Here is a 21,032-nt window from a genome sequence, read left to right as displayed (position 1 = left end):
GTTTGAAGATGGGCTAATAAGTAGAAGGAGAGAGGCAGAGGGTAATGAAATTAGGCTGACAACAAAGACATGGTTTTCAGAGCAAAGTTAAATTCTAATGCTTTTATAGAAAGAAATGAAAGGAAAAATAGGTGATTATGAAATCTGTGCTGGTTTAGGAGTCCATCCTCTGGGAAGGAGAATAATAAATGTGAAAGGATTGTGGAAGTAAACGGGCATGTAGATTTTCAGCTGAAAGTTTATTCCACGAAAATCAGTAACGTCAGTTAAATTTTAACAGAAAGTAAAAGTGAGAATATAAAACATTATGTCTTAACTTGATTTATAATCAAATTACTTAGTAGTGAAATAACTTTAATTTTAGATCAGCATCTGCAACAAAGAATAAGAACTTTTTAAATGTCTGAGTGATTTCTGTTCACTGAATAAAACTGATCTTTCAGAGATACATGATTTTACCTGAAATATCCTAAGTGAATGTCAGCTATGAGGCCTCATGCTCCTAGAGATTCCAATATTTAGTGTTTTAAGATTTCAGCCATATTGTAAATACCTATTTATTTCAATAAAGTTCTGTTGCACTGTTCTAACTGAAAATCAGAATATGGCAGATAAGGAAGAAGTAGCCTTTGGCTTTTTTTAATTACTAGGAGTAATTAAAAAAAAAAAAAACACAAGAAAGTACTCCTCTACTTTCTCTTTTTTTAGAGACCAATATTGTAAGCCATCCGTAGGCATGAAGTTAATAGGAGTGCTGCATGGGAAGGGTTGAAAGGTTTTACACGAAGAGTCAAATCTATATGTCCTATTAGCCAGTAGAGATGGCTCCTTTACTCTGCTGTGAAGTAGAAAGTGGGTATGTATTATATTAGGGTCTAAATCAGGGAGACACACATAACTTAGCAAAGACAGAGAGAGAAACTCTTCATCTCAAAAGTAGTGGAGTATGAAGAGCTTGTGGTGGTATGCTATAGCAACCATCAGCACGTGGGCTGGTGTGTAAAGGGAAAAGGATGGTCAGCTGGGCAGGCTACGTTGCAGCCAGAAGACTGCTGTTGTGCAGATTTTTCTAGCATTTCTCTCTAGTAACTTTCAAGGATTCTTCCTCTGTTACAGCCACACAAGTGTTCACATTCTCAAGCAATATTTGCTACTAGCACAACTTTGCTGTAGAATTTGGGCAATGAAGTGTGATTTTATTGTTGTTATTCTGAGAATGAACAAATGGTATTTTAATCTAGTATTCAATTGATGTTTAATTCCTTATTACAGTTGGGGTGGGCCACATGACTTATGAATACAACTGTGGAAAACACTTTAAGAAACTTTTTTGTTTTGGGTGAAATTGCCAATTTGTCAGATATTTCAAAGACATGACTTGTATTTGGAAAAAAAAAGCCACACTGGAAATCAAACAGATCTACTGAAAGACTGCTGTTGTTTGTTTGTTTGTTTGTCTGTGGCTAACATATCTAGCTCCGCAACAGGACTTCAAGGGCTAAAGGAGCTGGAAAGTCTCAACTCCCACACCCTTGGGCTTAAACTTCAGGTTTTACAAGCTTCCAAAGTCCTGACAGTCAGACCACCCCAGAGCTGGGCAGGGAATGGAAATTCTGCTTCAGAGGGAATTTCAGCAACAAAAAAGCTACATATTTAGTTCCAGTTTGAAAGAATCAAATATCAAAAACTTCAAATATTCTGCCAAATAAAGTTACTGTCCTGGGCTTAACTTCTTGCTATGACTTTAGAGTCTGTTTTTGAATAATTTGTTCATGAACTTATCCTGGTTTTTGTTCCTATGCATTGAAATCTCATAGCTTGTCCAAGTTTTGTCTCCCTTTGTCCAAGCGAGAAATGCACAGTCAGACCATTACAAAATACAATAAATAGGAATCTTCAGGAATGTAGCTTGACAGCCTTGCCTCGCGAATATGCACAGAGATGGAGCATCTGAGCCTAGTACCCATGTGTCCCCTGCTTCTAGTGGGCTGGACTGGATGGCCTGGCCTTATAGCTGAGGGAGTCCCTCATGCCGCCTGGGAGCTGAAAGCTCATCCGATGGTCATCTAGAGCAGGGATACTCCTCCAGAAGTGATGCGTGGGAAGGCACTTACCTCAGATGACAGTAGGAGAAGCCTGTAGTTCAGTGGTGCAACTAACCCACCCCTCTTCCTTATACTTACAAAATTTCCAACAGTGTAAATAAAGGATTTTTAAGAGTAAACGGTATTGGTTTGCTGAATACCTTTACACAATTTTATTTTACATACAGTATCTTTACATACTGTATTTCTAGGTAACCCATGAAAATATTTTGCTCATCAGTTCAAATAACTAGAGTTGAGGAAAAAAAATAGGTGAATACTCTTAACAGCAAAGAGAATGCCTTCAGTGTTATTGTCTGTAAGATGTGTAAGATTTCCCATGCAGATGGATATAAAAGTACATTTATAGGGTTTTTCTGTGCGTTTCTTACAGAGCTCTAACCTACCACGGCATGCCTTTTAGATGGTCCTGTTGTAGTATAAATAGAATTTATCAGCTTGGATTGCCTTTGGGATAGTTTCCTTTCCCCTTAGCAACTCAGATAACATCATTCTGAGTGAAACTGAGTTATCAGAAAACACATGGATATGTTTATATCCTTGTGTGTGTAATCTGATTTGTTACCCTTCTTTAACTTTTTCCTCTGTTTCCCAGTGTCTGTTACAAGAGGTAGTGGTGGAAGAGCTTTAAACTGCAAGTTTCACCCACAATGCTACCCAACAAAGCAGAGTTACACATAAAAACAGAGTGGAGAAAGGGCAGATACTTCCTTCAATGGCTTTTGCATTCAAGTGGCAGTAGCAACAGCAGTGGAGGAGTTTAAAGCCTCCTCACACAGATTTTTTTTCCACAGGAAGGAGTTCTCAATTTATTCACTGAAACTGAGATAAAATAGAATGATTTTATGAGCAGTGGAACTAACAAAGCTGGGTTTCCTGCAGGTCTCTGTTGTGTCTCCTCTCCACGTGCCCAGTGATACTCTTCTCTCCCTTGTGTTTCTTCACCTTTTGCTTGCAATACACTCTGTTTCTGACTATGACTTTGCTGGGTATCTTCACTTCTCCCCATATCTCCAGTTGTCCCACAGAGCAATGCTCTGAGCTTCCTGCAACATGCTGTACCTGTTTGTTTGAGCAAGGGGCAGCAGGTGCCAGGGTTGACTGGCCGTGGGATTGCAGACTCTTACAATGTCCAGGGCCTGACTCTCCTTTCCGTCAGTCGGAGCACTGATTTGGTTCTCGCCATCCTCTCTTCAGCCACCAGCTGTCACAAAACATGCAAGAATGCAAGTCCTGGAGACCTTGAGGCCTGTGGCAAATGCGGTTGAAGTTATCCATTTGCTTAAAAAAATTGTTAGGATAGACTGCAAGGTAGACAGGCAGTTAAACTGTATTAAACATCACCTAGACATTCTGCCTACTCCTAGAGAATATTTTTACTTTGTAACTAAAATGTGTGTCCACAGGAACCTCTTTCCATGAGACTAGTACAAGTGCTAATTGTGAAAACTTGCATTGTCTGTTCTTGACCCGTATATGACATTCTTCTCCTGTTGCTTCCATCCCTTTGTCAGCATGACTCAGGTGCAGTGCTGCCACAGCCAGTTGGAGAAGCAGTACTGTTCAGATGGGATTGAATTTGCCAACGCGCGTGAGGAGTGTGACTCTCATACTGGTGAAAATTCCACCTGTGAAGCTGAATACTTCAAGGTGAGACATCAGAGCTGCTCCTGTTCATCTTTAAGAAATTGTGTTGACTGTCTAGATTGGTATTAAGGGTTGACCCTGAAGGTCACCATACTCAGTTTGAGGCACATAAACAGTTTTTTTTCCCACCTACACCTCGTGTCTCTGTTAAAGCTGTCCACTTCTTTGAGAGAAACAGTCCCTTGTTGAGTGAAGCAGACTGTCTCTTTACATTTTAGCAGAGGCAGAGGGTAGAATGCAAAAGGGTGGGAAGTCTTGAATGGGTAATTGGCTAGGAAGCTACTTTTGCATGATGAGAAGATGTCAGCGCTGTAGGAAGGGATGGGTGAGAAACTCAGTCTTGTTTCAGACTTTAGCTTTCATTAGAGCTTCATGGCCTAAGGTCAAACTCAGTGGTGTTCAGTATTGGTGGTCCAAAGGGATAGGACTGAAGTTAATCCTCTCAGCGTACTTATAATTCCAGCTTGTGTACATGTCCTTAGTTAACATGAGTTTGATTTACAGTTGAATGGAGACATCTGTAAGCTTGTGAAAACAGCATTCGATATTAGAATAAAAATGTCTGTCATTGGCATCTTTAGTTAATCTGTGCCCTGCCGTCCGCCTTCATTACTGTCTTTGTCTCTCATTTCTTGAAAGGGAGCGTATTCATACCACTCCACAGAGTGTTTTTGGAAGAAAGTTCCACCAGTAAGATCATGACCTTGACCATGACCCAGTCATGAACAGCTCTGATCCTGTTACGGATTTATTTCAGTGGTGATAAAAATAGATGAGAGGGATTTTAGTTCTTCTGACTGCTCAAAGATGCTGAATGTTTTGGTTCATTCAGTTAAAAAAAATCTCCTGTATAGAAGATGGCAGACAATGTCTGACTCACAAGTTTCATATCTCTTCAAAATGCCAGCTTGATCATGTTCCTGGCAGTGGGATGCCACTGATGGCAGGGCTCTGAAGTAATCCACATTCTCACTGTGAGTAGAAGAAAGGTAACACATGCTGATGAGGCTGGCATTGTTGGGTTGTCTCAAGCCTGTCTGCATGTGCAGTGTGTTTTTGTCCCATGATGGAGTGTGTCCCACAGAGGGGACATATGTCACCTGTTGACCATGTCCAGCGTATACCCTGCTACTGGCATGAAGATTCCTCTGTGCAGCCTTTACTGTTAGGAAGCCTGTCCACCACAATCTGAATGTGGCATGAAAAAGCATTTAGCCGTCTGCGTCAGTACTTTGAAGGGCTATGAACAGATGAACAAGGACAGTGATGGTGATTCAAGTGCTTGCTACCAGAGACAGGTTTATAACAGCAGCACTATTTTAAACATATGCCATGCAACAACTCTAAACCAGAATGCAACTGTTCAAGGAAACCTACTTTCCCATCAATTGACTGATGTTTACCTATGTGGGCTTGTCAGCATGAGGAAGAAGAGTTAATGATGTTGTTTTTTAAAATGGCCAGACTTCTTTAAAGATGGCAGGTTTTCATGGTGACAGCTGTATTATTAAACAAAATGGACTGGGCCTTGATCTCTGGCCCGGAGTATAAATGGCTCAGCACAGCTCGTGTCACGTAACTGACGTCTTTCCCCTGCAAAACACAGTGCATGAGGACTGTTGGGAACGCTCGCTGGCCTATGCTAACTTCAAAATATGCTTCAGCATTGTCTGAGAGGATGTTAGTTGCCATTAGAGCTTGCTAATATTTAAACATTACAGACGATTGTGGGACAACGTCTGAGCCCATATTCTGTCCCTGTTTAATTTACTGGTATAAACACAGCCAGTGTTATTTAATCTTTGTGGACAACATTCTGCCCCTCCACTACCTAATAGGAATATCCTACACTTAATAACTGTACTGAGGTAGCTGTAGGAGTATCTTTGTAGATAATCTCTTTGATCCTTGATGGACATAGATGGTTTATGATCTAATATCAGTGAAAAATTCATCATTTCTTCTGTTGAATACATTTTGAATCTGATGACCTGAGACATACAATGTATCTGGCAATTGTGCCCTGCTGTGGTAAACAAACTTTCACATTCACACCAAGCCCATCTCATGTGGGCTTGAATCTCATTTTGCCTGAGTTGGGCCGTTTTTGTTTAGCTTAGGTAGCATGGGAAATCTTTTGGATCTTCTTTGTCTCCTTCAAGGAAGCAGAAAGAGTGATGTAGTACTTAAATTAGTAGGATTAATCACCGCACTTTGCAGCAAATGAGGCAGCTAATCTTTCTTTTGAATCCAAAATTTGTGATTGGAAAGAAGATAAAAAGACCATATTTTGAAAACACTTGCTTCAGCTTTTACACTTCAAGGCAGTAGGCATAGGTAATGATGGGCATAATTTTACTCCTCCATTTTTTTGGAAGCATAGCTTTTCTTGCCTTGAAAAAAAAAGGATGCAAAATTAATCATTTATCTTCAAAATCTGCATCAAAAGACAGTAATCAATTTCCAGATTTGTTGCTGATACAGGAGATGTAGAAATGGTTTTATGAAAGTTTCTGCCACAACAGCCTTGCAGAAAGGAGTGAAGCTTGTAGAAATGTGACCTTCTTTAAGGTGCCTGGACATTTTCCCCAAAATTTGTCATAGGTACTTTCTTTTTCCAAAGATGGAGATATGGCCTTATCTCCCTAGTTTTGTCAAGAATATTTTGGTTGTGTATATTAGGTGAGCACAGAATTTTTATTGCTTTGGACTGTTGAAGATATTTTTTGGTTTTGTTCAGATCTTCAAAAGTTCTGAAAAATTCTGCTGGGTTATTTGTATTTTTTTCAGTCTCTTTTTCGTAGCATCTACTAGTTAGTCTGGATTTCAGCAAGTGAGAGACCTCTTGTGGACAGTTACACAAAAGCAATGTTAATACATGGTTCACCCTTCCAGATCTGGTGACTTAAATGGTGACATAAATAATAAAGAGCTGTTATAAAATTTAACTAATTAAGAGAGCTTATTGATGAAAGCAATTTCAGGTGCTTCCTAATCACACAAAAAGAAAATCTTCAAACTTCTCACATGTAACTATTTATTCCTTTGTTTCTTCCATCTTTGTTCCTTTCTGTGAGAAGGCAAGGTCTAAGAGCAGTCAAGGGATCATATGACTCGAAGTAGGACACAGCTTTCTATCCAAACACGAAGATCAAGGCATGGCTTTGAAGCTGCGTGGGCTTTTGCTAATAACAGGGGAGAGGCAAAGGAAAAAATATTTGAGATTATTAAAGGGATCTGGCAACCTTTATAATGGCTGCAAACACATCAAGAACTGAACTATTATGGAGTCTAGACTGCACTGTGGACTAAAGGATCAAAGTCTTTCAGAATAGGCTAACAACCTTGAAAAAATTAGTGTGAAAAAGGAAATGTTGAGATTAATCGTACCAGGATAGTGATAGTTACAATGACACACTGCTTTGTGTCTCAGAATACCAGAGTGCTCTGTGAACATGAGTTAAACTAGCCTTATCACTGCTATATTATTACCATTCCACAGTGGGACAACTGAAAGAGAAGGTGATTTTCCAAGTTCATAGGTGAAATACGTGGAGACGTATGTGGGTCTACAGAGTCCTGGGTGTGCTCTAAGCACAAGGCCATTCATCAGCTTCTCCATCTTTTTTCTTTAGTTGAAAAGGAAGTGTTAGCCTTTAGGACTACCCGCGCAGAATCTTCTGGGGTCAATATTAAAAGCCAGTTACCATAAATATCAGTTAAAAAAACATTTGACACTTTCCATCTCTGGATCATTTTGGCTGTGGTATAGCAACATAAGTTATTATCATTATCAAGATGTTAAATCAAGATGCATCATGCACAGTTAGAATAAATACAGGTTGGAACAAATGGTTCAATGCATACAATTGTGTTAAATGAAGATACAGTTTCTTACAGACATTGCAAGACTTAACAAGCTCTCTACTTGAAGATTCACATTAGCTGGAGACAGAGGTCTTTCAAGTGGTGTCTCAAACTGGAAGAAAGAAAGAACATAAGGTTATTCAGCACTTCAAGAACGGCAAGATTAATGATCACTCTTTAAAAAAAAAATCCAGAGAAACTCTGCAACTCCCAATTTGAGCATAGTGTGACAAGACAAAGAAATAGATTGAGTCACTTCATATGCCTAACAGTAGAAGCCAGTGAGGATATCCAGAAGCATATAATATCAAAATTTGGCAAGGCATCGGCTGTATTCAGTAACTTAAATAAGATTTGGTTATCAAAAATACTCAAGCTTAAGTCAAACATTGAATCTTCTGCTCAGGTTTTATTTCTGTCTTCTAATTTATGGTTGTGAAAATTGAAAATCTAACAAATTATAGACAGATGTTTAAAACTTTGAGAAGGATGCCTCAGGAAAAAGTTAGATGTGTTAGACAGAATAAATATTGAGAAATGTTGCAATTCTTGGAAGAGATCATCAAGTATTTACTTCTAAAGTCATCCAGAAAAGCCAGAAAAGATGGAAATATTCCAGACATATTAGTGATTAAACCAGAGCATTCGCCACTAGATGGAAGTAGTTCGAGAACCAATTAAAAATAGTGGGTAGTGAGGAACCATCCCACAAAACAGTAGTTAATAAGGAAAAACATGTATCGTAACATTATGGTGGGCATGAAAACAACACCCCAGCACTCTCCAGGAGGGAAGAGTTCCTGCCATATAGCATTCTGCAGCAGGGAAAATATTCACTTGTATATTTAAATACAAAGTAGAAAATAGCATGCTTACATACTTCAAAATGCTGTAAAGTTAAAAAAAAAAGATGGAAGAAACAAGGAAAAAGTATTTTATTATTTTACTTTCATGCTACTCTAGGTTTTAAAAAAACCTTTCACTGCAGTACAGAGAGAGAAACATATATAATACCTTATAAGGGAAAACTTAGAATATAGGCAGGGGTATATGTCTCAGAGTAATGAAAGAAATGTAGTAGTTGCCTTGTTTTCAATAGGTGTGGTGCTTAAAGCACCAAATTACAGAAATTTAGTTCAATGTTTAGTTATTTTATATTCCATCTACTATCTTTAATTGTGCAGGCTATTTTCTTCAAGCACAAAAGTGTCTGGAAGAGTAATAAAATTAACAATAAAAGCTTAAATCTGCATTTACACGACAGTAGCAATTGGCAGACACCAGTTCCAGAGAGCCAAACATCTTGGCTGCTTTCTAACAGCAAGGAAGAAAACTGGATAAATCAGCAGTGTCGCCTCAATTTAAAATAAAAGGAAACCTCCACGGGATTAACTTGTCCCGTGTTCACTTCTGTAGTGTATTCCGGGGGCATAGTTCAGCAGGTCTGGAAGAGGCAGATCATGTTTCATTGCTGGAAGCCATGTCAGGACTGTGATGCTTTTAAATAATGTTTGACTATGTAGTCTGTTTTTCAGAGCAGAATAGCTTCTCTTTATGACTTGTTAACACTAACCTTGGATGAATCATGTTTGTTCACGTCTTTGTTAGTTCAGAGAATGGTAATTTTTGCTGGGAAGTTGAGTAGGCAGTTTAATTATAAACTGAGTCATGCACTTCACTGATTATGTCCCATTTTAATTGAACTGGACGCAAAAGGGAAGCAGAGGTGTTAACAGTTCCCACTGTTCGCTGGTATTTGAATCTAGGCTATGCAGGCAGGGAGCTATGAAATTCCATATGCATATGTGGACTATTCTGGTCCTCCACATCACCTTGCACATATTCACACATACACAATATTTGTGAGAACTGGATCCAGGTTCTGTGCTTGGCTACAGGTAGGCCAGATGCAGAGCTCACTGAACTCAACTACAGATTCAAATGTCTGAGCCTAAGTATACCAGGAGTTCTTAAAGAGTTTGCAGAAAATTTTCATCAGTTTGCCAAGGTGAGATAACACTGTTGACACTACTGACAAAATTTTCATTGATTTGTTCAGGGCTAGGGTTTGACTTTTTTTTTTTTTTTAAACAGGTATGTTGTTACTGTTGTTTGCTGGGAAAGGCTGCCCAAGTTCAAGGACAGAGTTGTGAACCCAACCCGAAGACAGGATACCAGTGTGGAATTGTCTTCAGAGCTTGCTGTGTGAAGGGTCAAGAAGGCATTGATGTGTCCATCAGCGATGATGCTCCTAAAAAGGAGCAAGGTATTTTATGTTGCAAATTATAAAAGAGTGGGACACCAAACAATATGGGGTACAAGGAGTGCTTGTACATTAAATTATTTCTCTTGGAATTCCTCAAACTTAAGATCTCCTCTGAGTAATTTAATGATGTATGTTTTGGAGCTCATTTTCTTGGCTAGTGATAGCTGAAACATTGTATACCACAGGAGGCTAAAAGAGCTGGAAAGTGGCCACTCAGTTCCTGGTGTCAGAACTTATCTATAAGACAGGTTATTTTGGCCACTAATGATCTTATCTTGGAAACTGAGTATAAGCTATTAATTTTTCAGAGCATTTTGCCCATTGATAAATTCTTAATTAAAAATAAAATCGACAACTGATTCTTTTAATTGGATTTAAAAGCCAGATGGCCTCTGCCAGCTCGGCAGAATTCAGATGTTGCCTTTTGTATGAGAGGCAAATGCCCACAAACTGGGGGCTTTTGAAATGCCTGGACTGTCTTGGGAGAACTGAACATTTCCAGGAAACGTATCTGCATTTCTTCCAATATTATCAGAAGAGAGGGGCATCTAGATGGCAGCAGCTCCTGACACCCTTCTCCATACATAGTCCACAGAGCTTGAGAGAATGATTATGGACATACTGACCCTTACAGACCTGGGTTTGGGATTTTTTTTGCCTTTTTCACTTAGCAGACAGACCTGAAACTGCAGAAAAGTCATGCTGTGTAGTGTTGCCTCCTTCATGGGCCGTTGAACACTGAAATCATGCAGTCTGGCTTGCAGATCACCAGTTACAGATTTTGGGAGACATCATCCTAATCAATCACTTAAACTCAAACCCAGATCCCACCACAAAAGCTTGCATTGGTCTGCTTGAACCAGTGTGTTATCACACTTGTTTCAGGTCTTTCAAACCTGCCTTATGCCAGCGTACAACCTTATCAAGTAACATTTAGAAATGCCTTGCCAGTTTCTTTGTGTACTGCTGTCTCAGCAAGGGAATTCTCCTTGTCCATTAGCACTGGCTGAAGTGACTGGACTGGTAGATATCTTGTACTTAGACCACTCTGCTATTAGCAAAAATTTTCAGACTCAGTGTACCTGCATGACATGAGAAATATATCAACACCTGAAAATCCAGAATTTTGAGCACAGCATACAGTATTTCTCCACTTACGCTTGTGGGCAAGTGGCACACGTAATACCCATTATGCATATGGTTAGTATGGTTATTATGGCACACATAATATGCATTGCAAAAATGGGTCTATGTCAACAAGCAGGGCAGGACAATGCTCTCATCATAAAACTAAGAAACAGGTGGTTGAACATATGTCAAATATCCCTATCGGCAATAAAAATTGCCTGTAGAAAGGCAGATCAAACAACATGAATAGACACCTTTGTCAGTCATGAAGGGGAGATGAGTCTCCATTTTGTAAGGCAGCTTCTTAGACTAGCACCTTGTGTTTGCGTTATGCAATAGCAAGGCATGCAAGACATTCTGCTGTGGAGGGTAAAGCAAGCTTACTCCCTGTATCATGCTTTCTTAGTCATGTAAAGAGTAATCTCTGGTACTGTGTCTCCAGAGACCTCTACAAAATCAGACCAGACATGGGAAAACTGATTTCCTTAGCTTCTGTGTGACCAAAATGTACCCCTATGGCTTAATGTACCAACTGAGCCTCGTGCCACTGCACAAAAACTTCCTTTCACATCCATGATGTATTATTTGCTTGTAAGTGAATGCTGGTTGAATAGGCTTATGGACAATCACTGAAATGAGACTAAGCTTCCTATTCAATAACCAGAGTATTTTGAGATGGTGTTTTTACACATTTCACTGCCAACCTACCATTTCCCGTGGGTTCAAAGTGACAGGATTGGAGGAAGTCCATTAGCTAGTCCTTTGTTGCAGTGAGTTCACGCAGTGGATGTATTCAACCCTTTTATGTCCTCCGTGTGGAGAGAAAGAACTCTCAGGACAGAAATACTGCTGATCAAAACTCTCCAAGTTAAGGTATATGAAGTACATTTGAAAGAATGCCATAAGTAGGTGCCCAAAAGTTGGGTGTGGAGTTCTTTTTGGAATGAAGTCTAAATAAATAACTGAGGTTAATCTGATTTTCATTAAAACTGTGAGTACCCCAAGCTACTATAAAGTCAGTGGAAACCAAGCATGCCTCAACAACATGTCTTATGAAAATGAGGTTAAGCTCTGGTTAAAAGCCTAATGTTAAGAACCTGCATTTGAAAATCTCAGCCCATATGTAATCTATGATTACAGAGTGACTTTCATATTGAATCAGTCAGATGGAAAATGCCCCATGGCCATGTGCATTTGAATGTCAAATGTAAGTATGAAATAGCTGTAAAATATGTAAATAATGCTCTTTAATTTTGTCCTGTTTATCCAAAATGCTGGTCTGAGTCCTGTCTCAAGCAGGCAGCTTTTTACTCTGAGGAGAAAAGTGCTTTCTCCTCTAATGCCTGTCTCTCCTCTTTTTAGTTGAAATTTCAAAGGAGGAGCTAGACCAAGAAGATCCTTATCTGCATGATGGCTGCAGAGGTAAGTCAGGTGACTAGCCCTGTTAGCCAGCTCTTTTGTGATTGCCTCCAATAAAAGTGAAGCAAACTTAGATCTAGAGATTAGCCAAAACCTTTTGCTTAGGCTAGTTATGGGTAAAAATAACAGAATGAAGATCCTTTCTAAGAAATAGGAGACCATTATGTGATGCCTCAATAGTTCTTAAATATAAGCGAGGTATTGTCTCCCATAGCAGAGTTTGTCTTACCCAACTGAAGCTTAAACTATACGTTTAACTTTTATTTAACTTTTAGTGGATGATACCTCAGAGGTGTTGCCCATTGAACCTGTGGAGTACTCTGGATTCTTCAGGACATAGGGATCATATATTAAATGTGTGCATTCTTTTATTCTACTCTTGGGATGATCAGGGTCATGGAATATGAAATGAAACTTGTTTCCTTTTGAGATGCATCACCTGAAAAAAAAGAAAGGAAGAAAAACAGCTATTGTCCTCATTAGTCAGGCTGTTCTGCCTCCTGGGAAGAATGTGTTATTGGGATATTGTTCGGCTAAGTATTCTGATTTATTGCTTGTCACATGTGATTTACATGTCTATAAACTTAAAACAGCAGTGATTTATTATTTTCTACAAACATTTCAGAACTAAATAATGTATTTAGGATAAAATCAATTTAATGGACTATATTCCAGCTGAGAGATGATTTACTGTGCTGCATGTTGTATAGCTATTACACTCTAGAGAGGATGGAAATGTCTACTAGGTCATTAGCTAGTCAAAGCCAGCACTGGTTCTCCTCCTTGTCTCCAGCTGCTAATTACAAGAGATGACATAGAAAAATGTGTTATATATTTCCTAGCATTATTTCTTTATATAATCAGTTGTTGCATTTGTCAGTTAATCAGCTGTCCGCAAGAGTTTTCTTCATGATGAGCCAAATTTTGTGTAAATTTCCTATAGTATCCTCTTTTCCTGTGTGCCAGAATAACCCCAGCTCTCTTTCACATCCTTTGTGACTCCTGCACAGACCTCACTAGGTCATTAGTACCCCAGTAGTAAGTCTTGGTTCCTTTAGGTTCTCTGAAGCCTTTGTCACCCACAGTACCCTCTTCTCCCTTTCACGTTTGCTGCCTGCTGAATACGAAAAGAGCATGTGCTGTAGCTAATACAGGAGTATGATCCTAATAAAGATGGGCTAAAAATAAAGCCTAATGCAGCTAATAGTGAAAATGGTTCATTAACTTATGGTGATGCATCTTATCTTCCTTATTTTACAGTAATCATCATACAAAGTTTTAACTTCCCAGACAAAACCTGAGGAGGTGTCTGAACTCATCAGCACTTTCCCTTCAGCTTCTAAAAATGATGGGCTATGAGTGACTCCTTAATTTACTTCCTTCTCGTGTTCATTTTTAGAGCTAAAAAACTCCAGTGATTACAAACACTTCTTTCAGTGTTTAGCCCTTTCCTTCTTTTGTATATGTGTGTTTAGTTATCTGCTTTTCTAAATAAATCAGCAAGCATCCTGTAAATTAATGGTTTGTTTCAGTTCATGTAAAGAGCCTTTTAATTATATAAGACTTCTTAAAATATCCAATAAGGTGGTGGTCCCTGCTCTCAGCAGTGCAGAGACACAGGATCCAGTTACGTCTGCTCCTGCTTTGTTGGGTATCAGCTTCAACCAGATGGTGTCAACTGTGAAGGTAAAAGAAATAAAACCATTGCCTCGATTATCAACATCCTTGTTTTAAAAGAGCAAGAATTGATAAAAAAAGATCCAGACAGAAGAGATCAGAATATGCTTATGCCAGCTGGGGAAAGAGCTGAGATCATAAAAAGTTGATTTAAATGGAATGTTGGAATGAGATTTGTGGGAAGATGGAGTTAAGAGAGAATCAGTAGAAGAGATGGAGGATTTAGAGTGGAGAGGAGGCAGAAGATCTTGAATTTATTGTTGTGAATAAAACCAAAATAAAATACCTATTCTCTTTTATAATAGTAGATAGTAATTGATAAGGCAGATGAAATAGAGTAGGATTCTTCAGCTTGTTAAGGACAGAACTGACAAAAAGGATAAAAGTTTCGGATATCATGAGTGGCATGGGAATAGTCAAGGGGGAAGAATTGTTAAGTTTCTCCCAGAAGAAGAACTAAAGGGACATCAAATGGTGGGCTGGGATAGAGCTTATCACACTTGACTTTAGACATGTGCAATGTAGATGTTTGCTTCTGAGGTAGTCAGTGTAGGCTCCTTTTGTTGCTGAGAGAAACAAGCACTTCCAGAGCACAGTTCATCTTGCCTGTTCTGCATAGCTATTCTAGGATGAAAAGTGTTACACATCAGGAGTCCCTTTTTCTGTCATTGACTGAAAAGGGAGTCTAGGTAAGTAGGTCAGATACAAACTTCAGAATATAAAATAGATATTGCTGATTAATCAGATTAAAACTTACCTAGTGTGAAATATAAAAAGGAAGAACTTTCACATGTGATACACGTGGATGCCAAATTTTCTTATGCATTCAAAGAGAAAATGAACAAATTCACAAAAGAAATATCTGTCAGTAGCTATAAAGTAGGAAGTTGCAACCTGTGGCTCAGGGAGTCCCTAAGCCATATATTGGTGAGAGGCAGAGTAAGGGAAGGATTTCTGAAAGTTTGCCTCATTCATATAGTCACTATAATCATCTGCTACTGGACTCAGTCAGATGTTGGCCCTTTGCTCTCAGTACAACTTCCTCCTCTTTCTTAAGTACAGTGAATCAGCAGTCCTAAGTCCTGTTACCAACGGGGTCAAAATGTCTTTACTGGCTCATGTTCGGACAACAGAGATGAGTATCTGCATTGTAGGTGTGTGAGTATGAGGTCAAATCCACACCGTTCTTTGTATCCTGATGCTCAAAGTAACAACTGGTTGGAGGTGTGCCCACAGCTAGCCTTTGACCTCATCTCTTCCCAGTGTTTTCATGTTTCTTATTTACTTTCCTTTTTTTAAAATCATTTTGCATATTCTAGATATTAATGAGTGTATCACTGGGACACACAGCTGTGGGATTGGACAAACCTGTGTCAATACATTAGGATCCTTTCGCTGTCAGCGGGACACAAGCTGTGGAACTGGTTATGAGCTAACGGATGACAGTCGTTGCAAAGGTACGTCCTGTGCAGAGAAACTGAAATCTTCCAGACTTAAGTAAAAAAATAAGTACATCATCATGTCATGCTCTTTTTCTTCTGGTAAATACATGTGTAAGCTGTAATTACACAGGGACACAGGCAGGGCTAGTTCTTCTGGGACAGTAGTTTTCCACCTGTCACCTTGCAGATACCAGATCAGGCTTTCTGTGGACTACTACGAAGACTTCCAGGAGACATAACTACATTTATTTTACACTGGCAATTTGTGTTGCACAATAGGAGCTGGTCTGGGGACTGAAACAGTTAATTTTGATGGCCCAGCACTCACATTATACACACTTTTCTGGTGTTTACTTCTGGCTAGCTCTAGTCAGGTCCTGTGAATTGATTGCTCATTAGTGAGTGGACTGCCTAAGTCCTGCTCCTGGAGCATATCTAATGGTTTAGTTTCACTTGAAAGAATCAAGTTTGCCGACTTCGGAGTGTGAAACGAAGTGTGGCAAGTGGAGTGACCAGGTGATTCAATTTGACAATGCTAAGGTAGATGCAACTTTTTAAAAAAGTAAGCCTTTATCCTCAGGAGGTTTAAATTTGTTACAAAGGGATTAATTTCTTAATCACAACATTCTTAAGGATTTAAAAATGAAAAAGTGTTAAAAGCCCTGTTCTTGACTACCTATGTTTGAACACAAGGGTAATAGTCTTTTTTTTTACAAAAGAAATGACTGATTTCAAGTTGCATCTAGCTCAATGTATGCTGTTATGTGCATCCATAACCTCACCTGACATGCTACCTTTGCAGAGATATTACAGATTAGCAGCAAACTCTTATTTGATGTGGAATTCGTTTCCATTGTGAGGAAGTCTGTTCCCCCAGAGCTTAGAATTGTTTATAAACAGACTAATTTCATTCCACTGAGTGAATTAACTCAACCAAAATTCTGGATAAGGTTTTATTGTAGGAACTGATCAGTGATGAATAATAGATTGAATAAAAAAGCTGACGAACAAACTCCCAACGTAAAACCTGCAGAACATGCAGGCAATATTTTTCAAAGTATCATGGTCTTTGATCCCTTTGAAGTAAAATTTCTGCTGATTTGAATGACATCAGATTTAGGCCAACAAATAGCTTACCAGCAAGTATTAACAATCTTTCTCTTGTGGAAAAAAAGGAGTACTGACAGTAAATTATGCATGCCACTAATGTTAGAAATTTCTTATCTGGATAAGATATGTTAGTAATGTTAATTATTATGTTATGTTAATAGCGATGAAAATAGAAAATTAATAATTTTCATGTATGATTTTTAAATGCCAAGTAAAACGACTGAGTTGTGCAACATGTAGAACCCTGCTGAACCCAATTCAGTATTAACCCATCCTAAACTTAAAACGGGCTCCACAGTTATTGAAGTCTCAAAGCTTTAGGGATAAGCAATTTTATCTACTGTTGTGTCCACTGCATAAATGGGAAAGCTGAGGCATCCTGTTACTCGAAAGCTTCTGTATTTTAATAGCTTTAGGAGATTTCATCCCATTGCGAGGTGGCAGACACTAAATTTTAGTTGCTTTTATGCGGACAGGGTTACATTCATGAATGAAGCTTCAGTAGCCCTTGTCTGCTTTATCTGAACCATAGTTTATTCAGAAATATTTATTGTCTATTCTGGACTGGAGTGGAATATTAAAGTGAGCATAAATCATATTTATGTGCATTTTAAAGCACAATAATGCAAGGATATTGCAAGCCTTAATATGGATGAGAATCAAGGCCAATTAATTCACTTATGAAAGAAATGAACAATGTCTGCATTGGATCGAACATTAAAATTAAAATTGCACTTGGACATGTAATTAAATCTTACTGACTTCAAAGCTGAGCTCATGTATAAGCACACTGCTGAATCAAGGCTGAACGCTGCTGAACATGATGCTTCAGGTGCTCTATAATCATTTTGAATCATTTAGTTGTGAGAACTAAACTTGTAAAGCATAATAAACACACACCCACCTATATATAATGTTAATAACAAAATAATAAAAAACCCCTAACTTATTCTACCTGTTTTTAGTGAGATTCTGTTTGCATGGGTCACTGCATTCAATTGCATGAAGGTATGCTGAGGATTAATCTGACATGTTTAACTATGTCTTATGTTTTAAATTTGATGAAAAAGCTTCTGTCAAACTCCTGCTAACAATTTTTTTTTGTGATGTACCAGATATTGACGAATGTGAGACTGGTACTCATAACTGCCCCCCCGATTTTATCTGTCAGAATACTCCAGGATCTTTCCGTTGCCGACCCAAGCTACAGTGCATGAATGGGTTTATACAAGATGCGCTAGGCAACTGTATTGGTAAGACATATTCTTATCTCAGTGAATACTTAAGTGTTGCCTATGAGATAACTTGTAGTTTCACTGGGTGAGTTCTGAGCTTCTCAAGTCATTTTTCATGCATGTATGCATTGCTCTGCTATGTGTATTTTCTGCTCCTTTAAAGGCAGGCTTGGTCCCACAGGTAAGATTTACAGATGAAAACCATTTAAATAAAAGACTTCAAGACTAGATCTCTGTTTTTAATGAGATTTGATTACCTAAGGCACTTAGCTGCATTTGAACACTTTCCTTAAGTCTTTGGGGATTTTAGCTGAAACAAAATTTGTAAAAAATTTGTGATATGTTTTATCCCCCTTTATCCAAAAGGTTTTAGCTAAAGCTTAGTATAAAAAGCTGTAATTTATGACATCCTCTGTAACACACTTTGTTGATATTAGTATGCATGGTTTTACAGGTATGTAGGTCTTTCCAGACCTGTCCCCCGTTAGTTACAGCCTACCAAGAATCTTACTATGTATGCAAATGATGGGCCAGTTATAATACACTGTGGAGAGGAGTTTTATTTTAAAGACTGTTTGCAATCTGTCGGGCTAATGCCTTGTTTCCAAGACTCCTATGAAACAGAATTATAGCCTTTATATAAATATGTTTGAATGACTGATTTCCAGCAGACCCTAAATGGAATTGTCTAATGTGACCTACAAATCTATCAGTTATTCCCTTGAGTAGTATTTTCAAGTCTCAACTTAGCTTTGAATTCCCCCAGCGGCATAGCGTGTCTTGGACTTGTGGAACTGGCTGAGCCGCAGCAGCTGCCAAGTCTAGCTCATCGTCAGCCCCTTGTTCTCCTGACCATGTCATACCCTGTAGTGCCGAAATCTGACACTGGAAACACGGAGACTGAAAACAAAATTGAAGCCTTTAAAATGAAGGGGGCCAGTGCTTGTGCACAACAAACCCTTTGAAGACATATATCTGCCATAGCTAGCACCAGGTCCATGGCAGTTAGTAGTTAGCTTGCCTTCACTGACATTGGTAAAGCCACATCAGTTTGCAGCAGCAATAGTTATGTCCCCTAAAATGCATTTGCTCAAAATATTTACCAAAACAATTTCACAGGCTGATTTTACACACTGTGAATCAAATGCTGCCCTATGTGGTGCAAAAAGTATGAAAACTTTCCTGTCTTTCCAGTGTCTTTGTAAGTTGAAAATTTTACACTCTTGTGAGCTGGGATAGGCCTAGCTGAAATGTTTCAGATTGTACTACGTCCTCTTCCCCATCTTCAGGCAGCCAACATTTTGCAAGCTGGATGCTGTGCTTAATACCATACCATACCAACTGGAAAGCAGTAGCTCTTCAACAGTTAGCAGTACCGCTGTGTAAAATGATGATAATATCCCAGTGAAACAGTTGGGAAAATTTTAGGCAGAGAAGTGCTCATGTGAAGCTGGACCTTGCTGAAGGTTATGGAATGCAAGCCCATACACTCACTAGCAGTGCTGCTCCTACAAGCTGTCAGGTCTTACTTACATTAACATTTCCAGGTAGCAAAGGCTGCCTCAGTACCTCCTGTAGCCGCTGAATCCCAACTCTGAAACTCCTTTCCCCCAAACTAATAGTACATGCTAACCTTGCATAACAGTGAGTTCCTTACCTTCTTGGCTAGGTACACCGCACCAGATCATACTCAAATACAGCTTAGTGTCATCTCATTACATTTGCTGACATTTTATTTTATAGTGGGTTCTTACCAGGCAAAGGATATCTTTGTCACAAAGTGATCTGGTGTCCAGTTTGTAAAAAAACAGACATACGTTTGATGGATGGTAGGGGGTAGTTTTGTGACTATGATTCGTGTAGTCTTGTGAATACATAATTCACATTCTTAAATGTTTACATGGAGAACTTCCCATAAGACAAAGTAAGGTATTCATGGTGAATACCTGTGAGCAGTAGTTTATCTCTCTGTAAAAATGGAGTCAGCTAATACCTCTGTGAGCACATACTACCAAACAGCACATGCACTGTGAGCCACAGACTGCAGCATAACTGGTTGAGCTAATGAACTGAATTTTCTTCATATGTTTAGGGGAGACTTTCAAAGGCTGCTAAACAAATGCAAGTTCTATACCCAATTTCTGCTTTTCAGTGGGATCTGGGCTTGTCATAGCTCTCCTGATCTTCACCCTGGAAGCATTTTATCGGTGAAGCTAAATGACACGAGTAGTTGTGTTCTCCCATGGGCAGAGCTTTTCACGTTCTGAAGGATTACATCAGGACGTAAGGAAAGCATCTTGCCTTAAACATCTTCAGACAGCAGATAGTTACACTGATTTGTTGTGCTCTTGTAGATATCAACGAATGCCTCAGCACCAACATGCCATGTCCAGCTGGGCAGATATGTATTAACACTGATGGCTCGTATACCTGCCAACGAATCTCACCCAGCTGTGGCCGAGGTTATCATCTTAATGAAGACGGAACAAGATGTGTAGGTAAGTAACAGTTGAAGACAAAACAGTCTGAAGAAAATATATCACATCTGTGATTTACGTTTACTTGCACTTTACCCAGGTTTTTCTCATTCCCACAGTCAATTCTTGATCCTGTTCTTTCCCTCATGGCAGTCCAACAAGTGAAGAATGACAGGGATCCACTCTCTGTCCTTCATATAACTCATGAAACCCTGTATTCTGAGGAGAAATGATAATCACCCCCAAAAAATGGCATTGCCTGTGACTATATTAGTGTATTGGAACAATGCAGTGTGGTCTCAAATCTCCCCAATACAGAGGTATAACATACTGCCCACTTAACATCCCACAGAAGCTGTTCAGGTAATGTTGAAAGGCATGCATGCCTTTCACTGGCTTTCAACTAAGCTGGCTTTTGCAAAGAGATATTTTTGCATGTGTTTTCAATTTTTGTAAATGGCTTGTCAAAGCAGTACTGACTGTGGATCTCTGGTGTCTTACACTAGCTGAAGATCTGATCCATGAATATTGAGTGTGCATAATAAAACAATTTTGCATCTGATTTCCTCCAAAGATTTGTCTGATTTCCTGATTTCTTTTTGCTCCCAAGTCCATCAGCATTAACAGGACACCTGAGATAACCTGTTTCAATAAGAATA

At 38.9% G+C, this 21,032-nt stretch overlaps 1 protein-coding gene across 2 annotated transcripts in view; it reads left to right on the top strand.

The window, feature by feature from the left end:
* The window catches only part of FBLN1 (fibulin 1), an 81,864-nt gene that overhangs the window by 20,686 nt on the left and 40,146 nt on the right, over positions 1-21,032 (top strand). For both annotated transcript variants that reach the window (XM_068401217.1, XM_068401218.1), the window contains exons 3-9: positions 3,620-3,755; positions 9,714-9,885; positions 12,376-12,435; positions 14,017-14,118; positions 15,429-15,566; positions 17,777-17,914; positions 20,251-20,394. In XM_068401217.1, the coding sequence (XP_068257318.1) occupies positions 3,620-3,755; positions 9,714-9,885; positions 12,376-12,435; positions 14,017-14,118; positions 15,429-15,566; positions 17,777-17,914; positions 20,251-20,394 (890 nt within the window). The remainder of the gene's footprint in view (positions 1-3,619; positions 3,756-9,713; positions 9,886-12,375; positions 12,436-14,016; positions 14,119-15,428; positions 15,567-17,776; positions 17,915-20,250; positions 20,395-21,032) is intronic.

This window comes from Nyctibius grandis, chromosome 5, assembly GCF_013368605.1.
Source record: "Nyctibius grandis isolate bNycGra1 chromosome 5, bNycGra1.pri, whole genome shotgun sequence".
Taxonomy (NCBI): domain Eukaryota; kingdom Metazoa; phylum Chordata; class Aves; order Nyctibiiformes; family Nyctibiidae; genus Nyctibius; species Nyctibius grandis.
Note: the sequence above shows the minus strand (reverse complement) of the source record. Positions and strands in the feature narration are given on the sequence as shown.